The sequence below is a fragment of the Aythya fuligula genome, chromosome 2, assembly GCF_009819795.1.
Source record: "Aythya fuligula isolate bAytFul2 chromosome 2, bAytFul2.pri, whole genome shotgun sequence".
Taxonomy (NCBI): Eukaryota; Metazoa; Chordata; class Aves; order Anseriformes; family Anatidae; genus Aythya; species Aythya fuligula.
In genome coordinates, this window is record NC_045560.1 from 145,974,859 (window position 1) to 145,999,617 (window position 24,759).

The 24,759-nt window shown below is 40.5% G+C and overlaps 1 protein-coding gene across 2 annotated transcripts; it reads right to left on the reverse strand.

The window, feature by feature from the left end:
• Positions 1-7,074: 7,074 nt before the first annotated feature.
• TNFRSF11B (TNF receptor superfamily member 11b) lies at positions 7,075-23,336 on the reverse strand. Of its 2 annotated transcripts, none has more exons than XM_032183028.1 (5): positions 23,035-23,336; positions 13,437-13,806; positions 9,899-10,093; positions 9,388-9,612; positions 7,075-8,234 (listed from the first exon to the last, which is right to left on the reverse strand). In XM_032183028.1, the coding sequence occupies exons 1-5, from the start codon at positions 23,062-23,064 to the stop codon at positions 7,846-7,848; spliced, it is 1,209 nt and encodes a 402-aa protein (XP_032038919.1). In that variant the 5' UTR covers positions 23,065-23,336; the 3' UTR covers positions 7,075-7,845. The 2 variants fall into 2 exon arrangements, with proteins under 2 accessions (XP_032038919.1, XP_032038920.1); XM_032183029.1 differs by lacking the exon at positions 23,035-23,336 and adding an exon at positions 22,744-22,808.
• Positions 23,337-24,759: the final 1,423 nt, after the last annotated feature.

Below are 24,759 nucleotides of genomic sequence, written 5' to 3' on the forward strand. Positions count from 1 at the left end.
ATGGACACTTTTTTGTGTGTCAAATTTATTGTTGCTCCAGTTTTGCCGAAGCATATTATATCTCTTATAGTACCTGCACCGTGGGAGCAATGACGATCCTTCACAGGACTGTATTTTCCTAGCTTAAGGGTTTTCCTGGTCATTACCCTTCATATAACCCAGGTGCTTTGTTTGCTGTCTCTTTTTATTCCGCAGTCTGTGAGTGTTCAAGTTTGCCCCATACCCTCTGGGATTGCACTGCAGGATGTCGCAGTCACCACCTTCTCACTGTGGTGTCAGATGGAGCGGGCAGATTTGTGTGGGAATAGGTGCAATTTCTGCAATTTCCAAAGCTGCTTGTAAATATAGCGTAGCACAGGGCAATAGCAGGGCACTTCCACCCTCCCCGAGGCACTGATGGATCCTTTGCATGGCCAAATATATTTAGTAGGTTCAGTTGTTGAAGGTTCAAGTTCTGGGGCTAACACTGCTCCTTGCAGCCTCTGTAAATGCTTTGCAGATTTTCTGCATGGCAATAAGAAGATGGCATGGACTGGAGGAGGGTGAAACGCAGCGTAGCAGCAGAGTGGAGAAGGAATTGCAATAATAAACTGTGAACATCAAGAAAGCAGGAAGAGCAGTAATAGGAGTGTTGTGTGACCAGGGTGGTTTTAAAGGAACAAGGAGGCTGTGACATGGACAGTCAGACCTGTGTGTTCCCCACCAATCACTCTTTTTTAAATGCTTCTCTGTGTGTACGTAGAAATATTCTACAACTAGTTTAACTGAAGAAACCCCCAAGCTAGTGGTAGTTGGTTCTGAATTTGAATTTGCAGTGCTGAACAAGGGGGTTGGTAGATCCTCAGGCAGAACTGCTGTGGCTGCACCTCAGCCCCACGGCAGGCCCACACAGCACTGCTGGCACTGGGTGTGATGTGCCACAATCCAGTATCACTGCAGGGAGAGATCCGCTGCTTCTACAGAATTTCTGGATTTATTCTGAGGTTATTGCGGTTAAAATAAAAAGAGAGATTTATTTTATTTTATTTTATTTTATTTTATTTTATTTTATTTTATTTTATTTTATTTTATTTTATTTTATTTTATTTTATTTTATTTTATTTTATTTTTATCTTTGAAAGAAAAGGGCAAATCTGCAGGCTTTATCATTCTTCCACATTCATGCAGCTGGGTAAAATAAAATAAAATTCAGTCCTGTACTCCAAAGTCCTAAGTTAGCGATATAAGAGCTCCTCTGTGTGCTGATTAAAACTTCCCAGGCTGCCCTGATCAGGACATGCTGTACGTCAGGGTATCATTAATAAAAATGGAATATGTGGTCTAGATTCAGCTTTACTGTCATATTAGGGTTACAAAATTAGCTACAGAATCGACTGTTTACTCTGGCTGATAAATGAATCCAGAACTCCTTGGGTAACAGATATCTTTCCAGTCTCTGAAGAACTGCTGTCTGCCCAGGCTCTCTGGGATAAGATTTCTGCTTTACATGCTTTTCTCTTCTTGTTGACCTCATGCCAAGGGATGATTGACTTCTGTGGAGTCACTCCAGATCTGTGTGGACACAAACTGCAGGTCAGCCAGGCTCACCACCTCTGGTGGCACATGGGGGACTGCTGAGGTTACCCTGGAGGCTCACAACATTTTGGGGACCGCGTGCCACCCCACATGCTCACCCTTCCTGATGGCACCCGCCAGCTCCATCCTCAGGATTGAAAGCCATGTCCTTGTCACCAGGGCCAGCCACCATGGCCCTTCTGTCCTCTTTTTGGAGGCTGAGCCTCCACACTGGTGGTAGAGCGGTGGGTTACGTAGGGAGGGACATCCTGTAGCCTGCAGATGTTGTTGCTTTCCTCAAGGGCTGGGGAAGACATGGGAGAACATTGTGAGGCCTGGTCCTCATTGTCTATGCTAGCAGGCACTTTTTTGCATGACTGCTTAAAAAAAAAAAAAATGCAATGCACTGCCTGAGCTTTCTTCTATGCCTGTGTAACACAAAAACAGCCCCTGCAAGCACATTTTTCTATGACTATTTAATAGGAACCCAGCCTGTGGCATGGCCCCACCCCAGGTAAAGGCTGGAGGCTGGGGCGTTTTCCCTGTCCCAGGCTGAGGCAGGGCCCCTTCTCAGCAGCCTCCACAAGGCTGGGGAGGAGGGAAGGAAGGCTGACTGCCTCCTCCCTGCCCGACCCTGCTGTTGGGCAAGGAGAGGTGGCATCAGCAGCACCAGGTGCAGCAGGGACGTGGAGCAACAGCCTGCACCCAAAGAGATGACTTGGGATCACTGTACCATGAGGGAGAGCCAGGCTATGAGTCCATGTTTCACAGGGATGGTTTCAGCACAGAGATCTGCAGGTCTTTATGTGGGGCTGGACATCCTTGGGAAAAATTTAGGGTGTCTGAACCCTTGTAGGGTACAAAGAGCCTGGGGGCATCGCTGGGTCCCCACTTCTACAGCCTGACATTGAGTTGCCTTGGTGCTGCCACTGCTTGCCTGTGAGCACCCTTTGTCAGCCCCAAATCACCCTAATACCACCATGGGGTCTTGGCCATTAGCTGTCAAAGTCATCTCTTCCTTTCAGCGAAGGTATATTTGGTTTCTGAATGCTTGTTTACTTTTTTGTGATTATTTCAAGAAAGAGAGTCAGCTTCGGAGGCACAGAGGAACTTTCCTGCATGGTTCCTCCAGCTCCTTGAGGTTTCAGCACGTCAGTCGTGTTAGACTTTCAAAACACTTCTCAACAGCAGTAACTGCCCATTCCTTGAATCCCTGTGCTGTCTCCCAGCCCACGCGGCGTAAAACCAAGCTGCTCTTCTCTACCTCCCAGAGACCGGAATAGCCCAGCTTCCCGACGGGTTTCACCTGCTGCCAGCCACTCTCAACTTAGTTTGTTGCAATCCAAAAAACACACCCTTCTTCAAGCACTGACACATCTCCCGAGTGTGGACGCCCTTCCCGAAAATGTGGGTCTATGTTCGTCTTCCCTCACTATGACCAAGCTCCTGCAAGTCTTGTGGTATTCAGGCACCTTGATCTTTGATGTCTCTGCCTTCAGCACAAGGACGTGATCCATCTCTTACTGACACTGGGTTTCCATTGCATTGGGTGGGACTACTCATCCCTTAGGACTCATCATTTCACTCACTTTAGGTGTCATGGACAGAGCTGAGGCGCAATACAAACACCAGCCCATCAATATGCTATCAATAGAAAGAAATCTTGGTTTGTGTGCTGACAAAGTCCTGCACAAGCAGAATGATATGTCTTAGTTGCCAGTCTTAGTTATTTAGAGGTGGATGAAGGCTTCCCTTCTTAGATTAAGAGAAAAAAGAGAAAAGTATTCTCCAGAACTTTCTGTGTTCAGGGATATTGAACCCCGCCCAGCCCTCTTCATATACGAAATATTGCCAAAGCCACAATCTTTCATCATGTGGTTCCTTTTAAATAACTTCCTAGGTACTAAAGGTCAGAATGATTTAAAAAAAAATAACCTGGTAGTATGAAAGAACTTTTTTTAAATGTGAAAAGACAAACAGAAATCCTACGCAAACTTGCCATAAATACAAGGGATGAGGATGAGGATGAGTGGAATAAACTACGTTAATGTTGCATTCACCTGCTCTACTTTTTCTCAAGTTTTGTTCAGTTCAAAACATTAATATCAATATTGAATTACACAATTTATTGCAATTCTGAGCCCATTCCAATAGCCCTTGCCCTTAGATTTGTCCTTTGACTCGACTGGGAACAGTCAATTCCACAACAACTATGGCCTTAGGTTTGTTGATATTTTTATCCCTCCTCACTACTGAGCTTATCGCCAGTATTGGTTTTACAACCTAATTAAGGAGAAGGAAAAAAATGTAAAACACTTTTTTTTTTTCAGTTATATTTCCCTCTCCCCCCCCCCCTTTTCTTTTTTAAATTTTATCTATCTACCTATCTATCTGTCTAGCTAGATAGCTAAGCTTCCCTGCATTGTATCAACAAAGAAATATTTTAGAGGGTAGAAATTGGCCAAAATTGAATAGTTTCTAGTAGTCTGCAGAATTTTTTTTATTATTATTATTTTTTTTTCTATAAATACTTGTGTATCTCTGAGCCACAGTTTGGAATTATCTTAAGGGTCAAAATTCAGACACATTGAAGGTGATTTACAAGGAAATCTGATGCTGCTGCCTTGGAGATGGCAACATTAACCTATACCAGGACATGTAGGATGGGTGTCGAAGGGTGTTGGTTGAATTGGGTTCATCACCACAACCTTCAAAGCCCTGGTACAGGTTGTGTTTGGTATGTGAGTGTGCAAGTGTGTGTGCTTGTGTGTATGTGGTGTTTGGTTAGACAGGTGAGCATCCCTGACCAATTCTTTCAGCCTTAGTTATCCACCTCTCCTAACTTTTTAAATGATATCTAATCAGGTGTTATTTTAAATGTTCATGGTATATTACTGGTAATTTTACAATGAGAGCATTCATGAGGCACAGTCAGGGGCCAGGAATCTATTGTGCTTGGTGATGTGCACAGTGCAAAAAAAAAAAAAACCAGATGATTAAAGAGCTTAATATCTAGTTTCTTCTCTAATTTCCCTCCTACTCCAAAACCTCTTGTATTTTCTGAGACCCAGGAGACTGCCTCACTGCAGGACAGTCTTTTTTATTAAAACAAACAAACAAAAACAAACAAACAAAAACAAACAAACAAACAAAAACAAACAAACAAACAAAAAAAGGGTTGTAGAAGATTTTGGAATTGCAAAGTTCTGCTTTAAACCCGGGGTATATTTTTTTTAGCTTCACCACTAGCAGCGGGGCTGACCAAATGGTTGCCTTCATCTGAGTCTGGCCCAAAGCTGAGGTGAAGGCAGGCACTGCTACCCTGGTCAGGGCACCCTGAGCACAGCATCCCTTTTCATATCACCCCAAGGCTGAGCTCTGGCTGCTGCTGGTTGCCCCCAGCCCTTGGTTCTCCCTCCTTCCCCACCACACACCTCCTCTTTCCTCCTGCAACCTTCCCTGAAAAACAAACCACCCCCCAAACAAACACTTTTTTTCCAAGCAACCCTCCCACTTTCTGATTGCCTCATCTCTCCCTCATTATCCTGGGCCTTGCTTTTGTTTGTCTTGGCTATTTTGGGCTGGAGGCTCTTTGGGGAAGGGAATATGGTTTAAGCATTGCCTGCTCACAACATGAAGTGTTCGATTCCTTCCAGCTGAGCGAAGCTGAATTGATAAATGAGGCATAAGCTGGCCGAGAAACGTCTACCTGACTATGGGCACCTGGTTAGCTGCATCAGCTTTAAAAGGTGTAATTCATTAAACATGTTACTTTATCTTTAGGCAAAAAAAATAATAATCCTATTTTAAAAGGCACGGGTTACAGTTTAATGCTAAAGTCTCAAAGGAAAACCAGTAAAGTCTATGCTGTACTGAAGCACAGCATATGGTAGCTAAAGTGTAACCTTATTATTTTCTGTGGCTTTGAGAATCTTCTGCAGTACCATTATTCAGGAAGGTCCACAGACAAATACAATGTTATTTATAATGAGTTATACAGAATTAGTTGCAATAGGGTAGTTTAAATGTCTTCATCAAAAAGGTAAAAGCAGTATGAAGTACTGAGTGAGAAGCAACTGTGCTTTCCACTGGCATATTAGCTGTTAGATTAAGTCCACTGATTTATTTTTTAACGATAATGCTACTTAATACTATAAGTATACTGTCAATTACTAAATTCTTATCTTAAATAGATCTAATGTAGGAAGGATTAGGATGGAAACATTTGTAGGAGGTGTGTAGGATTCCTCTTCATTTTGCTGGCAATAGCATGCTTATTTTATTTTTAGTAACTGCAGCATCCCAAACTTCCACACCTGGCAGAATCATAGCAAAATCTGGGCTCTCTTTTCCAATTTGTGAGTCTGTTGTTATCAACTTTCAACCTATTTAATTATATGTTTATATAATGATATAACAGCTTCTGTTGTAAACGTATGAAACTGATTTCAAATGAATTAACACAAACACAGGATTTCTTGTGTTCAGCACCATTTTTCAGCTACACAATGAATTAGATACTAATATTAGCATGTGAAATATAAAAGGGAGTTTATTGCTGAATAGTTGGACTTTGATACAAAAAGTGGTTTGAGAATTCAGTGAAAAATGGAAACGGGTACTTTAAAGCTGTGTTTGTACTCTCTGTAAGAGAGCACTTTTGATGAGCACCTATCACATCCACCAGGGTTCTCTTTTTCATTCTTTGCTTAAAATCCTCTCATCTGCAATACAGGAATATTTGTCACTCAGGTCTGATGGCTTTTCCTTCCTTTACACAAGGGAAAGGAATATGTTGCATACGTAAGCTCTGTTCATGTAGTTTGAAGTAAAAAAAGAAAACACAGTACAGTCTCTCTCTGCAGCCACCAAAGCCTTTGGCTTGTATTGTGAATGATGAGTAGCCCTTAAACTTATTTGAGCTTTTGGTAACAACATTCATACACTGTTCCCCTTTTCTTCAGTCCTTTTTTTTGCAGAGAGAGCCCATCTCTGTGCAGGTGCCTCATTCTTCTGCTGAGGGCAATGGCAAGCAATTTTTTTTTTTTTTTTTTTTTTTTTTTTAATGTGACCTCTCTGTGCTCCCTTCCTTTAAACATAGTGGCAAAATGTAAGGCTTTCCAAGCCTGTCAGGGCCTGTGCATCATCTTTCCTCCATAAAATTACAAGCTGTGGTTAGGGCAAAAGTTGTGAGCTCTCCAAGAATGATGCCAGGCCAAGGGTGATGTTGGGCCACATACGTCTATGGAGTTGTAACCGATTGCATAGCGTCTACCCGGGCCCTCTGAACTCGAATACTTTAACATTTTATATTTATTTATTTATTTATTTATTTTTACGCCTGTACAGTGACCAGGAAAAGCTAGTGCTGGTCAATATTTACTTGGCTCACATATTAACTACTAGACCAAGCAGGGAGTTAGCAAAGAGCCAAACCCAAGATAAGCAGCGAAACCCACGTGGAATGTCCCTGTTATTAGTTTCTACTTCTGAGTCAGGAGTAAAACACCAGTCGAAAAGTAAACTGAAAAATTTAATTGTTTTATAAAATAAGATTATGAAATTCTATGTAAAAATCCAGCTTCTTAAATATGGTACATTCACTTCCTCACAGAATATTTAAATATTCAGGTCACGTGCTATATTTTCACCACATTTGAGTTAAAATCGTTGGATAAATTAAAACATCCCTACCCAAAGATACCACAAGTTATACAAATAAAACTAAGTAATAATACTTCTTTAAATACAAAAGGTAAAGATATTAAGAACTTTTAGAGCATGCTACAAAATTTTGCCAGAAAAATATATGGGATCATTTTTGTTTAACTAGAAAATATACAGTGTGCTTTTCATTTATCTTCCCATAATTCTGTCTCATACAATTTCCATTTAACTTAATAAATATGTACAACAAAAATGTTTATACCTCAAAGAATATAAATAGCAAATACTGTATTAGAGCCAGGTCCAGCATTCTTTTCTCCTCTAGTGACTATAGTGGGGCTTTTCAACTCTGAATGTGCAAAAATGCTGAATCAGGCTCTTAGTGTTATCAACAGGTTAACAGCTTTTACAAAAGTGATTTAAAAACAAACAAACAAAACGTACAAACAAACAAGAAAAAAAAATAAAAAAAATCTCCAAGAACACTGCAAAAGACTTAGAGCTATTCCAGTCAGGCATTTCTATAAATAGTAAGACATAATGTAGGGAAACAACGTTCCAGTTTAATTACTGCTGGCAGTAATTAGAGAAGAATTGTCAGTGGAGAATGAAAAATATCTTGAATTAGACGCATCTTACTTTCACTGATTTAATTTGGTTTCCTACCATTTCTACTAAGAGTTTCTGGTATAATCTATACATTGTAAATCTTTGAAGAAACTTAATGACCTTCTTCAGACTTTGTATGGTGGTTTTTGGAAAGTGGTATGTTTTCAAGTGCTTCAGTCCATACATTAAACCTTTGATGGTGTCTTGGTCTCCATTCTTTATTCTCCACAGATTGAGAAGCTTCAGAACTTGCTCCGTAGGTTGACACAGTTTCATTGTGCGCTCAATATCTTCTTTTCCCACTTTCTTCCCTGGCAAGCTTGCCATCAGTGTGTTGAGATGTTCAAAGGTGAGATTTGGGTGGCCAATATGCCTTAAGACACTACTTTCACAAAGTTCAATATCTATAGAAAGCAAAAAGAAAAGACAGATAAGTATAATGACTGACAATGGTACAACGGCCTGTAAAAACTTCCAAAATATTGCAGTGAATATTCCTGCTCCATTTTTTTTCTTTATGCCAAATTATTCTCTCAGCACTGCTGTTTTTTTAGGATCCAATTCTGAAAAGCACTTAAGAAGGTAATTAACTTTGCAAATACAAACAGCCCCAAATTACGTACAAAGTTACTAGCAAGTATTTATTTCCATAAGCTTGCTTAATTTATCTTGTAAACTGTTCTGTGTACATGATAGGACTCCCAATATTTGTTTTCAGTGAATGAAAGTTTTGCTCTTCTTCAGAAATGTCTAGGATGGCTTTGCTAAAACAGTTATTTTCCATTTTGAAGCATTCTAGACATTTCACAATCTGACATAAGCATACATATTTAAAAGGAGAGGCAAAAAATACATTTCTGTAGCGTTTTTCAAAGATATTCCCAGTGGACAAAAGGTCATGCAAATGTGGTGGTTGTTGATGGTGGCTTACATGAAAAGAGTTAGCTTGGCTTTCATAAAAACCTTGGTGTTAACATTGCAGCACTACTTCAACTTTGACACCTGTCTTGGCAGATTCAGCACCAACAAAGCAGTCAATTGGCATAACAAATAGCTACCAGAAGGTAAAAAGAAGGGAACGCATGTCTGTGTATTCCTTATTCCCATGTGTTCCCATCCCGCAAATAGATGTCCTGGTTCAAACTATCAATCTCCACTTTACAAAAAGAAACCAGAAAATTGTACTTTCAGTTGCATACATCCTGCTCCCTCTAACCTCAGCAGCCAGCACTCAGATACAACTGCAGGAAACGTTTTTCCCCACCTAATCAAAATTCTTCATGCATTGCACAGCCTTAGAGGGGGATCTGGGCTGTGGCACCACATACTCCCAAGTGGCCTACAAGTCTGGGAAGAAGTCAGTCCTCTGGGCTGATGAGGAAAATGCTCTTCCTGCTTCCCTTAAGCTTCACTGTGCTTACTGCATCAATAAATCTTTGTCAAACCCCGTGAGTCCTCAGAGCACAACACCTCACCAGAAGGAATTTGATCCCAAGCAAGTTTTAAAACGCCTTTTAGAAGGTTGCTCACGATACAAGTGCTATCAATATACGGTACCTTGATTAATCTTCTTGGCTATATCCTGTTCCTTGTTTTGCTGCTTCCATAATTTCATAAGCTGGAAGGTCTGCTCTTGTGAACCGTGCCTTTGTTTAATCCGTTCAATATTTTCTGTGCTAAGCTTTGTCCCAGGCAAACTGTCTGCTAGCAAGTTCAGCCAGTTAGGCACAAGTAAAGTAGGAACAGCAAACCTAAACAAAGCCTCCTCGCACAGGGTTACATCTGAAAAAAAAAAAAAAAAGAATATGTCAGTTGTTGTAATGTCTGTTGCCCTGCTTGTCTCTGGAGTAAGTGGCATGCAGCAAGGATGTTAAGCAAAACTGTTTAAAAAACACTAGAACTATGAAGCAGTCTTTACAGTGCTGTTGCTCACTGGCTACATCCAGTTCTGTAGCAGGCAAATCAGTGGGTATCTTTAGCATAAATGCTGATACTTTCATTATAACAATACTCAGAGGTATGTTTTCAGAGCACTCCTGTTTAATGTGATACATAACATCATACATACCTATTCCACATTTTTGAGGTGATGTATCTGTATTTTCCTGACAGATGTTGTCACGAACTGCATTTCCCTTCAATGCTATCTTGAAACCCAGCGCACTACAGTTTGTGTGCTTTTGGCAGGCTGCTTTGGATGATGTTACATTGGAGAAAAATCCCTCTGGACATCTCTTACATACAGTGTCACTCTCAGGGGTACCTGTGGAAACAGGAAAACAATGCATCCAATTATATATAACATCAACTGGTAAAAAAAAAAAAAAAAAAAAGAAAAGAAAAGAAACAAATACATATATATTCTTCCTAAAATTGTGATGGCTTCTGTTTTTCACATATCTAGTCTATGCAGGAATCACAGTAATGAAAAAAACACTTCATTATTTTATTTTTTTTTTAAAACCTGCTTTCAGAAATTGAAGTTCCTGTTAAAGTAACAGAATAAACAGTACTCTTAAATGCACTTGTTATCAATTTCTGTAAGGGTCTTTAAGTCAGTAATTACTTGAGTCTATTCAGATATTACATGATGTCTGACCTTCACACTTCATCCATACAAATACTCTGTAAAATAATTAAATGGCACAAGACATTCCTCTAAATTGAACTTTGTAATAACTGCGCAGAACCTTACTCAAATGAAGTACTTCAGCTCTAGCCAAAAATAACTCAACTAAATATCAACTAAAGACCCTCTGATAAGTACTTCCACTTCTGAAGTATCAAATTATTCAGGAAAATATAATTTCACCAACAGTTTTGAACTTTTTTTCTTGGCTTGAATGTTGGCTCTTTAAAATATTTTTTAAAGCAAAGAAAGCACCGTCTAGTATAGGAAAAATATTTAATACACATTCATTTATTTTTTCATTTAATTCACAGTTATTCAGCCAACATTTAAGCAAGTGCCTCAGGTCTAAGATCTAACACTGCATTATTGAACATGGACTTAAGCACATGCTTAAAATTATTTGGAAATAATTGGAAACTATATTTGAATATGAATGTGCCTCCATCTAGTGTATTTTGGTAGTATTTGCATGTGGATGCTTATTATAATGCTATCAATAAAGTAGATTTTATTTATTTGGGACATTTCCTCAGAGAAGAAAAGTCTTGAGCTTTCAGCTAGCCATGAAATAAACAATATTTGAGTACACCTGATCTACCACTTCTTTCATCAGACAGTAAGTGAAAACAAAGGGGGATTTTTTAGCTGTTGTGCACCTGGAAATCACAGCCCTTTTGTATTGCCACCCTCCCAAACCCTTTGATTTCTGCAGCCAACAGCAGAGGGGCTGGGGAAGGCCGCATGCACGCCTGCCTTGGTGTTTGCTTCCCCAACAGGCACTGCCAGTGGCTCTGATCTGTACAAAACTCCAGTCAACATCTGCACCTGAGCAGGCAGCAATTGCTTTTTTTCTGAGAAGTCTGAAGTTTTAGCAACTTTCCCTACTACAGACACGTGTTTCATCGGTGAGGAAGGGGAAGAAAGGAGAGTCCCTGCAAGCAGTACATCAGCCTGTTCAGAGCTTCCCCTGTAACCTCACCAGCTTCTGCTTCGCCGCTTATCTGCCCACCCTCGTTCAGGGCACAAACTGCCGCAGCCCGTCTGCCGGCTCGCCGCTCCCTGCAGTTTGGCTGGAATCCCCCATTCTCGTGGGGAAGCGGCAGCGTGGCAGGGAGATAAGGCTGCCCTGCAGTGGCCCTGATTCCCAAGCAGGCTGCAACCCAAAGCTCTGCCAGGTACGGGGCCGACCATGGCAGCAGGGAGCACAACCTGAGTTGCTTACATGCAGAAGTGGGGACGACCAAAGTTGAGTGATCTGCCCGATGAAAGCACTAGCTACCAGCAGTGGGGAAACAGTCGGATTTCATTTCTAATGCTGTATGCTCTGAACAAGGCTCTAAGCCATGCTGTGTGGCAGTGGAAGCATATTTTTCTATGCTCAAGTTTTATTTCATCTGAATTTACGTCAGTACAAAGTTCAACAGTATCGTATAGCAGGAAGACAACGTGATCTGTGCCCATTAAATTCTTAGTCAGTGCCTCATCTCCAAAACAGACTGTTGAAACAGGGGGACACAATTATTTTTACAATGTTTTCGCTCCTTGTTTGAGGTCTGCTTAGGTTTAGCTGGTTCATTCTGATGGGCTTTTGGAAACCGACTTTCCAATAAATTACACGATTCAACAATTGATCTGCTTCCAAAGTTTGTTTCATTTTGAACTGAGGAATTCAAATTTATGCAGCATGGTTTCACTGTGCTTGCAGGGTTGCCTGGACAGTTTCGGCTTCATTCTTTGTCTCCTGGGTGGGCTTTCTGAGAACTTTGTAATTTTTGACTCGCTGCTGAGATACGGCAGCAGCACCTCATTAACCCAAGCCACGAGCTACAGCAATGTAGGTTAATGAAGGTTTATAACATGGAAATGTGGCTGTTGCCAATGGAGCTGCATGGAAATGCTTAATGGTGGCAAGAGCAGATGTGACATCAGGGTAGAGCTCGCTTAACCAATTACTCAGGCAGCAGTGACATTGCTCCCTACATTAAAGATGTTCTCCAGTGTGATGTTTATAACCAGAGAAAGGCCTCCTGAGCTATCACTCAGCACAGCTCTAAAATGTACAACCGGTCCTAGCATTTCTCACTCTGTATGTGTAACTATTAGGGAGTAGTTCTGTAGCTCTGGAGATTAGCTGCCTACAGGTTTGCATATGAGGTGCCTTGATTGTCTGTATTCCCTTCCTCAATGCTCTTCTCCAGGAAGTTATCGGTCTCCAGTACAATGACAGTTTACAATTCTTTCAGGCTGTATTTAATATCGGAGCTAAACTGTGCCGTGACATTTGCCAAATGATAAATAATGTATTTTGTTTGGAGAGAAGAACTTATTGGTTTAACAATTTGTGTTGTCTCAAATGAAGAATACACTCCACTGAAAAGCGCCGCTTCACTCCGTATCCCCACCAGACATTCAGCACAGTGCCAGTCCGCTCGACAAAGAAATGGCTGTTTGTATGATAATAGCAACAGTTTCCCAAAGAGTTCCACTTAGGACAATGATAATTAATTATTACCACATATTGCTGTGCTGCTAGAGCTATATTAATATTGTTATAATTATGCACTTGGTGTCAAACACTTAGTGCTCCTGGTGTTTGTCAAGATATACAGTTGCTTGAAACAGCAGATTTCACAATGAAAAACATTATTATTTATCACACACACAAATACTACATTCCAGATAATGTTCCTTTAAAAGAGGCAATCCATCATGTTTCTCATTAGAGTGCAATTTGCTACATTTGCTACTGCCATTAAGTTATATATTACAGTAGGAGCAGGGTATTCCACTGAGAAATCTTCCTTTGGCTACGGTCCAAATGAAGCAGACTAGGAACAGGTTCAATTGCCTTTACAATTTACTGTCCTGCACCTTCATCTGGACAAGCTTGTTTCCCAATCTTGTAAGCACCATGAGCTTTCAACGTGCTGCAGAGCGCTAATTACTTCTCTGCTTATTGAGAAGTGGAACGTACCTGGCTGCGCAACACCGAACCCGGGAGGACACTCCGTGTGCTTTAAGCAAAACTCCAGCTCCAGGTACCTCCCCTCGATGCACTCGCAGACGCGGTCCTGCGTGCTCGTGCACTCCTGCTTGACGTACTGCAGCTCCTTGCAAACAGCACTGCAGTACTGGCATTCATCGTTGCTGTTCCAGTCTTCGGCGTAGTACTGATCCGGGCAGGGGGCACACACCGTCGGGCTGGTAGCTGTACAGTGCTGCTTTACGTAGCTCCCGGGAGGGCACTGGTCACACATCACTTGACGAGATGTCCCTGGGTCGTAATGGAGATACTTGTGGGGAGAGACATCCTGGACGGACCACTTGATGGAGATGTCCAAGAGCTAGCCACAGAGAAAGAAAACATTGGTCATGTTGGGGCACCACAGACTCAAAGAAACCTATGCTTTAATGAGTTTGTGAGTCTATCCACATTGCTATTTTCAAAAAATGTTTGTGTTTCAAATTGGTAAATTATCCAGCTTCTGGATTCTCCCATGTTTGTCTCAGAATGGGAAAATTTCAGGGCCTTATCCAGCAAAGCTTCCTGACGTAAGTACTTCTTTGTTCTTCACAGAACTGCCAAACCTACCCTTCTCCCACTTACATCCTTTTATTATCACTGGGCAATCATCTCTGCCCCCTGATACCAGCAAACCCAGCCTACTAGTTTCACTGGCATCATGCTTGACGTACAGCAAGGCAGGGATTATCCACGCTTGCCTTCTTGAGCATACAAAGTATCTGAGCATACAAATCTGACAAGCATACTGTACCACTGCTACAGACACATTTAAAGGATGATTCCTTACAACGTGTATATTTACCTGCAACAAATAGCTAGAACAATACAGATGGCTTTTTAACACCTTCCATTTAATCGTTCCCTGAAATACTGCAGCTCTGGGGGTAAAACATGCCAGTCACTGCAAGTATAAAGGGGTAGCTTCAGACAGAGGTAGAGAAAGCTACAGTTAATGAAAGGTGCATTAAGGACTTAAGTGAACAAGCTGGAATAGGAATTTAAAGCATTAGCTTGACCTATCTAAAACCACAGGTAGAGAATGCTTAATGCTGTCCTAGGAACAGGTCCGGTGCCACCACATACAACCCCTCTTGTTTCCTCCAAGTCTGCTTAGCTTGTGAGATTTAGGCTTTAATGGTCTGCCCCTCTGTAGAGACAGCCTTGAAATCACGTCATTTTGGTCTTGTAATAAAAACTTTGGTTATGTGATTCCACCAAAAAAAGGACTCTTGTTTACTTCCCTAAGTACAGCCCCTACTCTGCAGGATTTGCCATGAGCTCAGGCTTCACACTGAGAGCACGGATGTACGTGCTGCCTCCCTTTTAAAACTTGTATGGTTTATAAACGTGAAGTAAACTGGCACTGAGTAAAAAAAAATTTCTAGGTATCCATTCAAATTAAAGATCTAGCTTTGAAGGTCTTTGCTGCTATTTTAATCCCAGCTAGCTAATGCAGAGTTGCAAATTCAATTTCAATAATATATTTTCCTCTTTTCCTATGTAGATGTCCACAAAGTGTAAGCGAAATTAACTATTTTTATTCACTTAGACTAAATTTTCCTGAAGAGGCTTCACCTAAGAGCCTCACTTTTGCCACAGCATGGCACTTATTACATGAAATTCTTATTAAGGCAGGAAAAGATAATTAAATCATTCACCTGCATTAACACAAGTCAGAGCATTTGCACCAAGTAATATGAGATGCCTAAATTAGGAATTCAAAATATTCTTAATTGCATTCTCATGTTGTCTGTGAATCCACTTTTGATATAGCTATGCCTAAACAGGCTGAAGAATGAAATGGAGATAGTACGGATATTCCCCACAGCCTCTTCTAGTTACCCTTCACCCTGTTACTTTTCTATTTCTACATGTAGGGAATCCACTTTTTCTTGCGATTTCAATGCACAGTGTCTTCCATTGTAAGAAATTCCTCATTGCTCACTGAGGTTTGATGATGATGTACAGCTCCATTTTTCTTAAATGACTGGATCTGTTTCATGCAGTCTATTTAACAAGAGGGTGCAGCGCATTTTTTGAAAGTGAATGGCTTTCCATTGATGAAAAGTGCACCCACCCTTGGTAAATCTACCACTGTTACGCTAGTAATAAGGAAGTCTTGATAATCACATCAATTACTGATGTGCACATTCAGGTTTTATTCTATGTTTTTAATTCAGGAATAGGTATTGTAACATCCCACAGAGTCCCAGGCTTTCATGGACACATGCACTCCATTCGCAGAACGTAACAGACTGCAACATGCGGCACAAATGCCACAAAGACAAGAATAAACCTATATTTCATGCAGATGTCTGTGGAAGCCCAAGACAGTACCACACACAGATGAAAATCTGAAACTGTGAAAATGATTAGGGACAGCAACCCAATATGCAGGTTGTGCCTACGCTGTTCTTGCTCATGCACTGTCAGGTGCCAAACAGTTTGGTGGACCGTTTCAAGGCTGATCAACTTCCCTTGATAACATGCAGAAGTAAGATTGACAATAATTTGTCTATTTTTCTTACACGACAATTTACTCTGGAAATCATATCTAAGAGGCAAGTGAGAGGTTGAGCTGCAGGGGATGATTCACAGCTTAAAAGAATTCAACTTCTTTAATTGGGGTATGAGAGCATGGGGTTTTGTGGGGAAAAACAGAGGCATTCCCTTCCTGAAGACCCAACTGCTAAGTGAAGCAAGTCAATAACAATGCAACACAGCTGCAGAGAGGAATTGATTCAAATTTTAATTATAGCATCATTCAGAAGAAAAATTATTATACAAAGGTCCAGACTGAGAAGAGCAAAACCATACCTGAACAATATGTGGGTGAGGCTATGCTAAGTTTTAACTTTGGAACACCAAACAGCTATGAACTATTACTGCCAAGCAGAACACTTCATCTAAATGAATGTAACCAATAAACATAATAATACGATTAATATATCAGTGTCACTAGAAGGACTATCAGTCTTTGTGTGTCATTTTTTTCTTTGTGCTTTTAATAGAAAAGCACATCGCACCTGTCTTCCCTTTCTTCCCCAAAACACACATTATATTATAGCTGTAATAATCCATGCCTGAGCCATATGTACTCTGGGTCAAACTCTTACTAAGTAAACAATTATAACTAAAGACCTTTCAGTCAAACTAATGCTATAAATGCAATTAATATCTTGGTATTTTACCAAAACATCTCATACATCATTTTCAACACAGAGCTAGATTACCCACTACTGTTATGGTTTGATTGTTAACATTTGTAACTCATTGCCACAGGACATCCTAAGTGGTGGTGCAAAATGCAACAGGACATAGTAAAAGAAGAAAATTCACATAAAGGTCAATTAAACACAAACATTGCCTCTTGATCAGGAAATCCCAAACCACAAATTGCTTGAGTCTGGAAGAATGTTTTGGAAAAATATCACTATGTTTCTACCTTTCTCTTGAATCTCCTCTATGCATCAAATCCTGCCACAGACAACAGGGGTGTTTAGGGACTTTTTAGGGCTTCTTCCTAGTCAATTTTTTTCTTAGACTCAGTGTGGCCATTAGTATGTTGTTAAGTACATTTCTAGACTCCAATCCCCAACACCACCCTTCTTCATGAGGCTGCTGTAGGTCTCTTAATAGTACTCAGATTAATAGATCTGCAAGATTGTCTTCTATGCAGACAGAAAGCAGATAGCACATGTGACTATTCTGGTTATTAACACACAACCTTAAAATCTGAAGTTATCCTTGAACCAAGTGCCCAAGCAAAACCAGTTTTTCAGAAGATTTGCAAAAAAGCAGGAAAGGTGGTGGAAGGTGATTAAGCAGGGTTTTGGAGTTTTACTGCAGCAACTTGGCGTAAACAGAATGAGGGACTTCTTGTCACAAAATAAACTAGAGGGGAACTTCACTAAACTGTCTTTTCCCCTGGCCTAAGAAATACTGACGAACATCCCCCTAGTTGTGCTTAGATTAGCAAGTTGGGTCACCTGTTACAGCAGATTTGTACAGCAAAACAGATGGTGCTGAGCACCTGACATCCACATTATGCATGATTTGGCAGGGGTTAATTGGGACTAACTTCAATCTGCTATCATGGACTGAGCATGCTTTAGTGGTTACGGCACATCTGGTGCATCTCTGGAGTCCATCTCTGGATTTAATTTCATCAATCCAGTTTATTTTTGTAAATCCACCTTGTACGCTCCTAAGTCCGCTCTGATGTGCAAACTGAAATACAGCAAACAAGGATGATTGGGTGAGGCCTTTCAAAAGCATGTTCCTGAATCAAATTAAAATGCTAATTAAATGCATTTTATGTAATTCCTGACATTTCTCTTAAGCCATGCCAGGACCAAGTTGGTAGCAAATTCTCAGTCACGTAAAGCCTCTGATTGAGCTAGATGCCCATACATAAAGGTGGGCTAAACTCCTGAATCTCTGCTGTAAGGAATAGCACCGCTGGAGCATGTGTAAATACAGTCATCAAACTTCCTAATCCCAAACTGTTAGTCTTCCTGAGAGCTGCACAGAAAGTGGGATTTCTCCTAAAATCATGCTGTCATTGGCCTGTTTTGAACTTAGTGCAGAAAAAGGCACATTCCAGTTTGAAAGAATTAAGGAACTTGAGGTCTGGCTTCATTTTACCCTTTAACCTTTAAGAAACTGAAGTGGGAGTCTACTTAACCAAAGTTATGGATTTATCATTCAGTAGATTGCATAAAAATCTGTTCATCCTTGTTTAGGAGAGGTTAATTCAGACCAGAAGAGGTGTCAAGAAAGATGAGAAGGAAATGCAGAGCCTCGCCATGAAGAGTCAATAGCTTGACAAGTCAAAACAATGCCTATAGACTCAGTAGAGATAGCACACACATGGAAAGAGAAGAACTTTCTTGATTAGAGAATAATGCTGGGAAATGAACAGGGGATTCTCTCGTCAGAGGAAGTTTGGGAACTGCCTTTTACCGAGAAGCAGGTGCAAGAAACCCAAGTACTTCAAGTATAGCCCTTGACGCATTTCTGAAAGCAAATACGCTGCTCAGATTCCTGGAAGAGCTGAGGAACAGACACAAAAGACATAGGCATTCCTCTACAACTTTAAGCCCTAAGCAAGTCCTTTACTTTCCCAAACCAACGGAAGCCAATGATTCTCAGCACCTTGCTCATCTCAGCAAAGTAACATTTACTCTGACTCAGAATGCACTCAGTTGTAAAGGGTGATCCTACCGGCAGTGAAATGCAAGGCTCAGCTTAAAAAAAAAAAACAAACAAACCTGTTTGTTGTTGTTGTTTGTTCTATGAATACGAGAAGCTATCAGTAATAGAATAATTACCAAAACAAAACAAAATCTAGTATCATTAACTACAACTGTCAACCTGTCAGGTGAAATTCACCTCTAGAGCCCTGGCCCCAGTTCTGAAAGGACTGAAAAGTTCAGTCCTCTTCCATCACCCCGGGACAGTTCCTCTCAAGTTCCTCTCAAGATTAGCCATCTCCATGCAAGGACTTGGGATGAACTGCAAATACTGAAGTATAAACCCAGTGTAAGCCAGTGTCATGCAAGTATATACTGCGATAACTGAGAGCAGGGTTTGCTGATAAACATACTGAAGCCTTTAGCTTAGTGGATGATAGCAAAATTGGACTAATATTTGTAAATATTCTAATAGTTCAATGTTTTTGTAATTTTACTTAGCATGTTTTATCCAAAAATGAGCTACCCAAGGCTAAAAAGCAATTCTTTGATTCTGTCACTAAACACATTAGGCCTAAAGTAATATTTTTCCATACCATCCTTACGTCAACATACACAGAACAGTCAATCCTCACATAAAAGGCCTATGCAGTCCATTTCTTTGAGCCCTTAGAAACTGCTTTTGAAAGAGAAATAATGTGATAGTAAAATTTCATTTCAGATCTCAGGCATGAAAAAAAGTACACGCCCTTTTCTTTCATCTTTAAATGTAAGGCAAAGAGCTGTTTGCCTTTTCTTGTTGAATTAAAATGAACTGGAAGACAAAGCCAATAAAGCAAAAATCTTTCAAGCATCATCCCCTTAAATCACTGCTTTGTGAGAGAAAATAAAGTGGTTTTTCAACATATGAAAATATTATTATATAGCTTGGTTTTGTGGTTTTGGTTTGCAGACCAAAGGAGAATGTTTAATTTGCTGAGAAAGATAAATCTGTTTCAGTTTTGCATTCCACAACTATTCCTAAGCATATTTTCCTGCTTGATAAATAATCATTGACAGCATTTGTCAGATCACTCCTACTGTTTGCATTGGGTTGAAAGTAAAACCTCACAACTCTCCTACTTTGCTTTTCTACACAAAGTATTTGGACAAAGATAAGGTAGGAGGCCCTCAGTCCTGAGGCAGAATGCCTCACTGAAATCACCCACAGACCCCAGAGAAATCCTTGTGGCAAAATATAACACTAATGGTATTAAAGAGGTCCCCCATACTAATAGCTTGTCAAATCAGAACCATATTTCTACATATATCCAGTACAAGACACTGTCATGCTGGATCAGATCCACCATCATCTATTGTAAATAGCTAGCATGAAATATTTGTCATGTAGGAAGAAATGACATCCATCCATCTGGCCAGCTGGGAAATTTTCAAATCTCAAACAAGAAAAGTTAAAACAGTAATTTCAGCTGGTTTGAGATTTGCTTATAAAGCTGTTCCACCATTCTGCCAACTGTTTCAATGCAATCTACTCAATTTGGATGTAACATCTACTTTTGAATAGAAGATGCTTTGTAGATTGGTGGCCACTGTTTTGTTCAAGAAATGTAACCAGTGACTCTCTTGAGCTGCCTGTATTCAAAAAATGTGGATATCAACCACCATCTTCGTTTCTCCATCTCATCTGTTAATGTGATACATTAGCAATTCAAATCTTGTAGAGACTTTTGTGACGCACAGCTAGTTTTCATTCAGAAAGCAATTTAGGGGTCTAAACTATTGTTTTCAATGGAAGGAGAATGACATTCAGCTGAAGAGCAGTTTTGTATCTTCATTTATGTGAGTTACATCTTCCCTGAAGCTTGTGGAGGGAGAAAGCAGGAAAGAATAACCAGCTAGTCACCAAAAGCTGTATCTTATCAACAAATCCTATTTTGGAACATTATCCATCAGAGTGACAGCAAGACATACAGCTAGCCCAAGCCTGGGATGTTACCACCAGCACTACAGGTTACTGCTGCATTGAACAGAATCACTAACAACTGACAGGGTAGCTAAAGAAACAATAAGTCCAACATTGTGGACAAATACCAAAAATACTAAAGAGATATCTTTCTCCAGGAAGACCAGAGTGGTAATTCCACTGGAATGAAAGTTAACTACAAAAGGAGCAAAGTTAAAGTTTCAATGAGATTAGAAAAGTGTGTGTAATTCTGACAATATTTTAAAAAAATTCTTCTGGTAACTTTGGTGTTTTATTTTTAACCAACATACATGCAGACAGACAAACAGAAAGAAAGAATGAAAGTCAGACAGAAAGATAACTCCTACACTCACAGGCTGCAAAGCCACCACTGCCTACACACTGCAAACCCAGCAGGCAGGCCAGAAAAAGCATGTCACATGTGCCCAAGAGATCCAAAATAGAGAAAGGTCAAGTTTAAGGGTCAAGATAGTTACGTGACAAGTAACGAGATCCAGCTCTGTGGAATTTCTTTCAATTCCGTCCTATTTCATAATGCTTGTCTGTTTGTAAGCAGTTTTAGTGTTCCAACAAACACATGCATGCACTGCCACAGCAGGTCCCCTTTCTGAAACTAGCAAAGAGGCCAAGGCTGGAAGTACACCATGTCCAAACTGTCCCGTTTAGCTATGGTGACTCCAAACTGGCTTTAAGGTATGTGAGCCAAACACACACAACCCTCAACTGCTGTCGTGCCTCCTACAAATGCTTTTATAAAAACAGAACCTAGAACTGCTCTCTGAGCTGTAGCACATCTGACAGCACTTAAACTTCACAATAACATGAAATAAATTCCTTTTAAATGGAGGAAAAAAAGAGTTGAATGATGAAGCTCTCTGGTATGTACTCCTGTCAGTGTGATATATTTCAGCTCAGAGACTCCACTGCCAGAGGATTATGCTGAACTTCACCAAATGTTATTACTTTGTGAAAGAACATGAACAGGCACATTACACCTAATTAAAACCAAAATGTTGATGTGATTATTTTATGACAACCACAGATAAGAAGGCAAGCTGATAGCAGGCTATTTGCTGAAATTCCCAAATTGACATTTTGTGCTTCCGTATAGAAAAAGAAGGCACATCATAACTTAGACGAAAAAGTTGCCTTGCATTTCAATTTGCCAACCACGAGCCTGACAATTTTTGCTTCCCCTGCCCCATTAATTGCTTTGGTTTGTTTCTCAAAAAGCTCTTTCAGAAAGTTCTCCAGAAAGTAATAAACATGTATTACTCATCAGATCCTGGAAATCTCAGGGCATTTATAAAGAGCTTTCAAAATAACTGGAACTCAAAACTAATGTTCTACCACAAGGTTAATGCCACTGTACTCACCAAAACAAAGTAGAAAAAAGTTACTGCACAGACACATATAATACCCTACTTTTAATATTATTCTTAATGTTTTTATTTAAAAGTTTTCTTATCCAAAACATGAATAGTCTCTAAGTAGATGTTACACAGTATCTGTCTGTATGCAGGTTTTAATTAAACTGACATCATACAAAATTCCATGCAGCTAAACGGATTAAATGGTATTTTGAAAGATTTACTGCACTGTTAACATCTCTAAATTTGCATCTGGAAGTATCTTTCTGAATCACCATGTAAACAAAAACTTATTAAAGCAGCGGCTCATACCAGTTCTAATAACCCGACATTTTCTGTAAAAGCTACAGACACAGCTACTAATTCATCATTTTCTTGCACATGAAGCTGAATTTTCTAAGCCAAAATAAGCACTACATGCTTGTGCTTTTTTTTTTTTTTTTTTTTTTTTTTTCTTCTGGAGTCCACAGTGGTTTTTCAGGGAAAGAAAGCCAGTATCTGAGACACTGACCCGTGCCACTGTAAGAAAGATTATACAGACAGGCAAGGATGGAGCTTTTGTAAATCAAAAACAAACATTCCAGCCTACTATTTCTAAAATTCATTCCTAGATACAGTGTTTTATGTTAGTCCAGTACAATGAAGCCTTACCAAGGGTGAGAGGAAAATAAAAAAGAAGGCAAAAAGAAACCAAATCATGCCACTACCTTAAGAATGTGAACAAAATCTCTGCTTCCTCCCTGAAGCTGGATGTGTCCATCTCACTCCAAACCTCACCAGGAAAACTCAGTGTGATGAAATAAAAAAGGTTTACCAGGAAATCAAAGAGAATGCAAAAGAAAAGAAAAGAAAAGAAACAAACCAAAAGCAAAACAAACATGAAACGGAACAAAACATCTATAAAACAAAACACAAAATAAGAGCCCTAGGTCTTTACAGCCTCATCTCTGAAGCCATACTGCATCTTAAAGCCTATCTACCTCTCTGAAGGGACTTACCACAAGTGTGCAGCACAGGAACTTGTTCATTGTGGTCGGTGGAAGAAACCTCAGCGAGCTGGGAAATCAGGCAGAGAGTCAGCTAGTGTGCTCCAGCCTCCTAGCAGCCTGCTTACATCCCTCAACATTAAAGACACGATATATATATAGTCCCGGTGTAACAGGAAGCTTTGGCTCAGCTTTGATCACTCATTCCCTACCATGACCAAACTTTTCTCTCTCTCCTTTTTTTTTTTTTTTTTTTTAAGGAACCTGTAAAACTTGATGACTTAATGGAACCCTTTGAGTGCTGTTAACCACAGACTGGAAAATGAGGAGGGAGTGTCAGGGGCTGGCCAGGGGAGGGTTTAATTGGGCTCTTGTCTGTCTGTCTGTCTGTCTATCCTCCCCCCCCCCCCCCCCCCCCCCCCCTTTTTTTTTTTCTCCCCTACGCAGCTGGCTTGGCAGGGAGACACGTGCCTCCAAGACAACATGTCTCAGCAACCAGGCTTATAGGGCACTTGTTTAAAAAATCACTGCTGGCAGCTGAGCTGTGGGCTCTGCAGCCCCACAGCCAGCTCTCACAGGGGTCCTGGAGCTCACCCAGGGCTGCCATTTCTCACTGAGCCCGTGGGCCCCTTTCTGCCCAACTCCCCAGGGATTTCCAGGAGAGAGGCTGGCTGGGAAACAAAGGTCGGTAAGGGGGAGGCGAGGGGAAGGAGGAACCCTGCTGGTTTCCCTTCCCTGCTGATGTGGGAATGAAAGAAGCAGCCCCACCGCCCCGGCCAAGTGCTCATGCCGACTGCTGGGCAAGGGGCCCCACACTTCTTCCTTTCTCGTCTTGCCATGTGGTGTTTTTAGTTAGAAAAGTTTTTTAGTTTATTTATTTATTTTTGTTTTTATTTTTGTTTTTATTTTTAAAGAAATATGGATCAAACACTGCTGGGTTTGCATCCCTTTACCTTAGCAGGTCTGGAGAACTGCCACAGGGCTTTGCCCCATTAGGCCTGCTCCAGGCTGCTTCCCCATGCTATGGATGAGAGCACAACTTTCCCCTTGAAGGTGTGAAGAAAGTATTTCTTCTCCCAACCTGCAGTTATCCAGAAAGTGATTATCGTCCATATTTCAGATGCTGTGGGATCCTGGGGTAGAAGCCAAACCTAAACGTGCATCCAGTTTTCACAGATGGTTTTCTGTTCTATTTCACAGGCCAGACCAAAACCTCATCTCTGGATATTCCAGCTCTCAAGCGTTTGAAATCTGGAGCCCATGTTGGCTCTGAATTGTGCAGTTTTGCCCCTTTGAGTCATGAGGCTATGCGGGATTGGCAAAAGAATGAGGTGGAAAAAGCTTGCATATTATTTCATAAAAATCCAGCAACACTAAATCAGGAAGCCATAGCATACAAGAGGGACAGCCCAGCACATTCCTGCTTTACACATCTGCAACTGTTTGAACACCCATCAAGCTTAACCAAAGACTGAAACAGATGCTGGTTACACTCAGCAGCACAATAAAAATTCAAGAACTTGCATTAGGGATGAGTTCTTGGTAAGAGGGAATATGAAAACTGTCATGGAAATCTGACCACCCAGAGGAGTATTGCTGACATCTGTTGGGCTGCAGTTAGCGCTCAATTGCTACTGCAACTTGAATGGATGCTGTAACTGTTCCTGTAATCTTTTCAGAAGCATTTAGTACTTTAATATCTATTCTTAGATATATTAATGAACATACTGTCTAGAC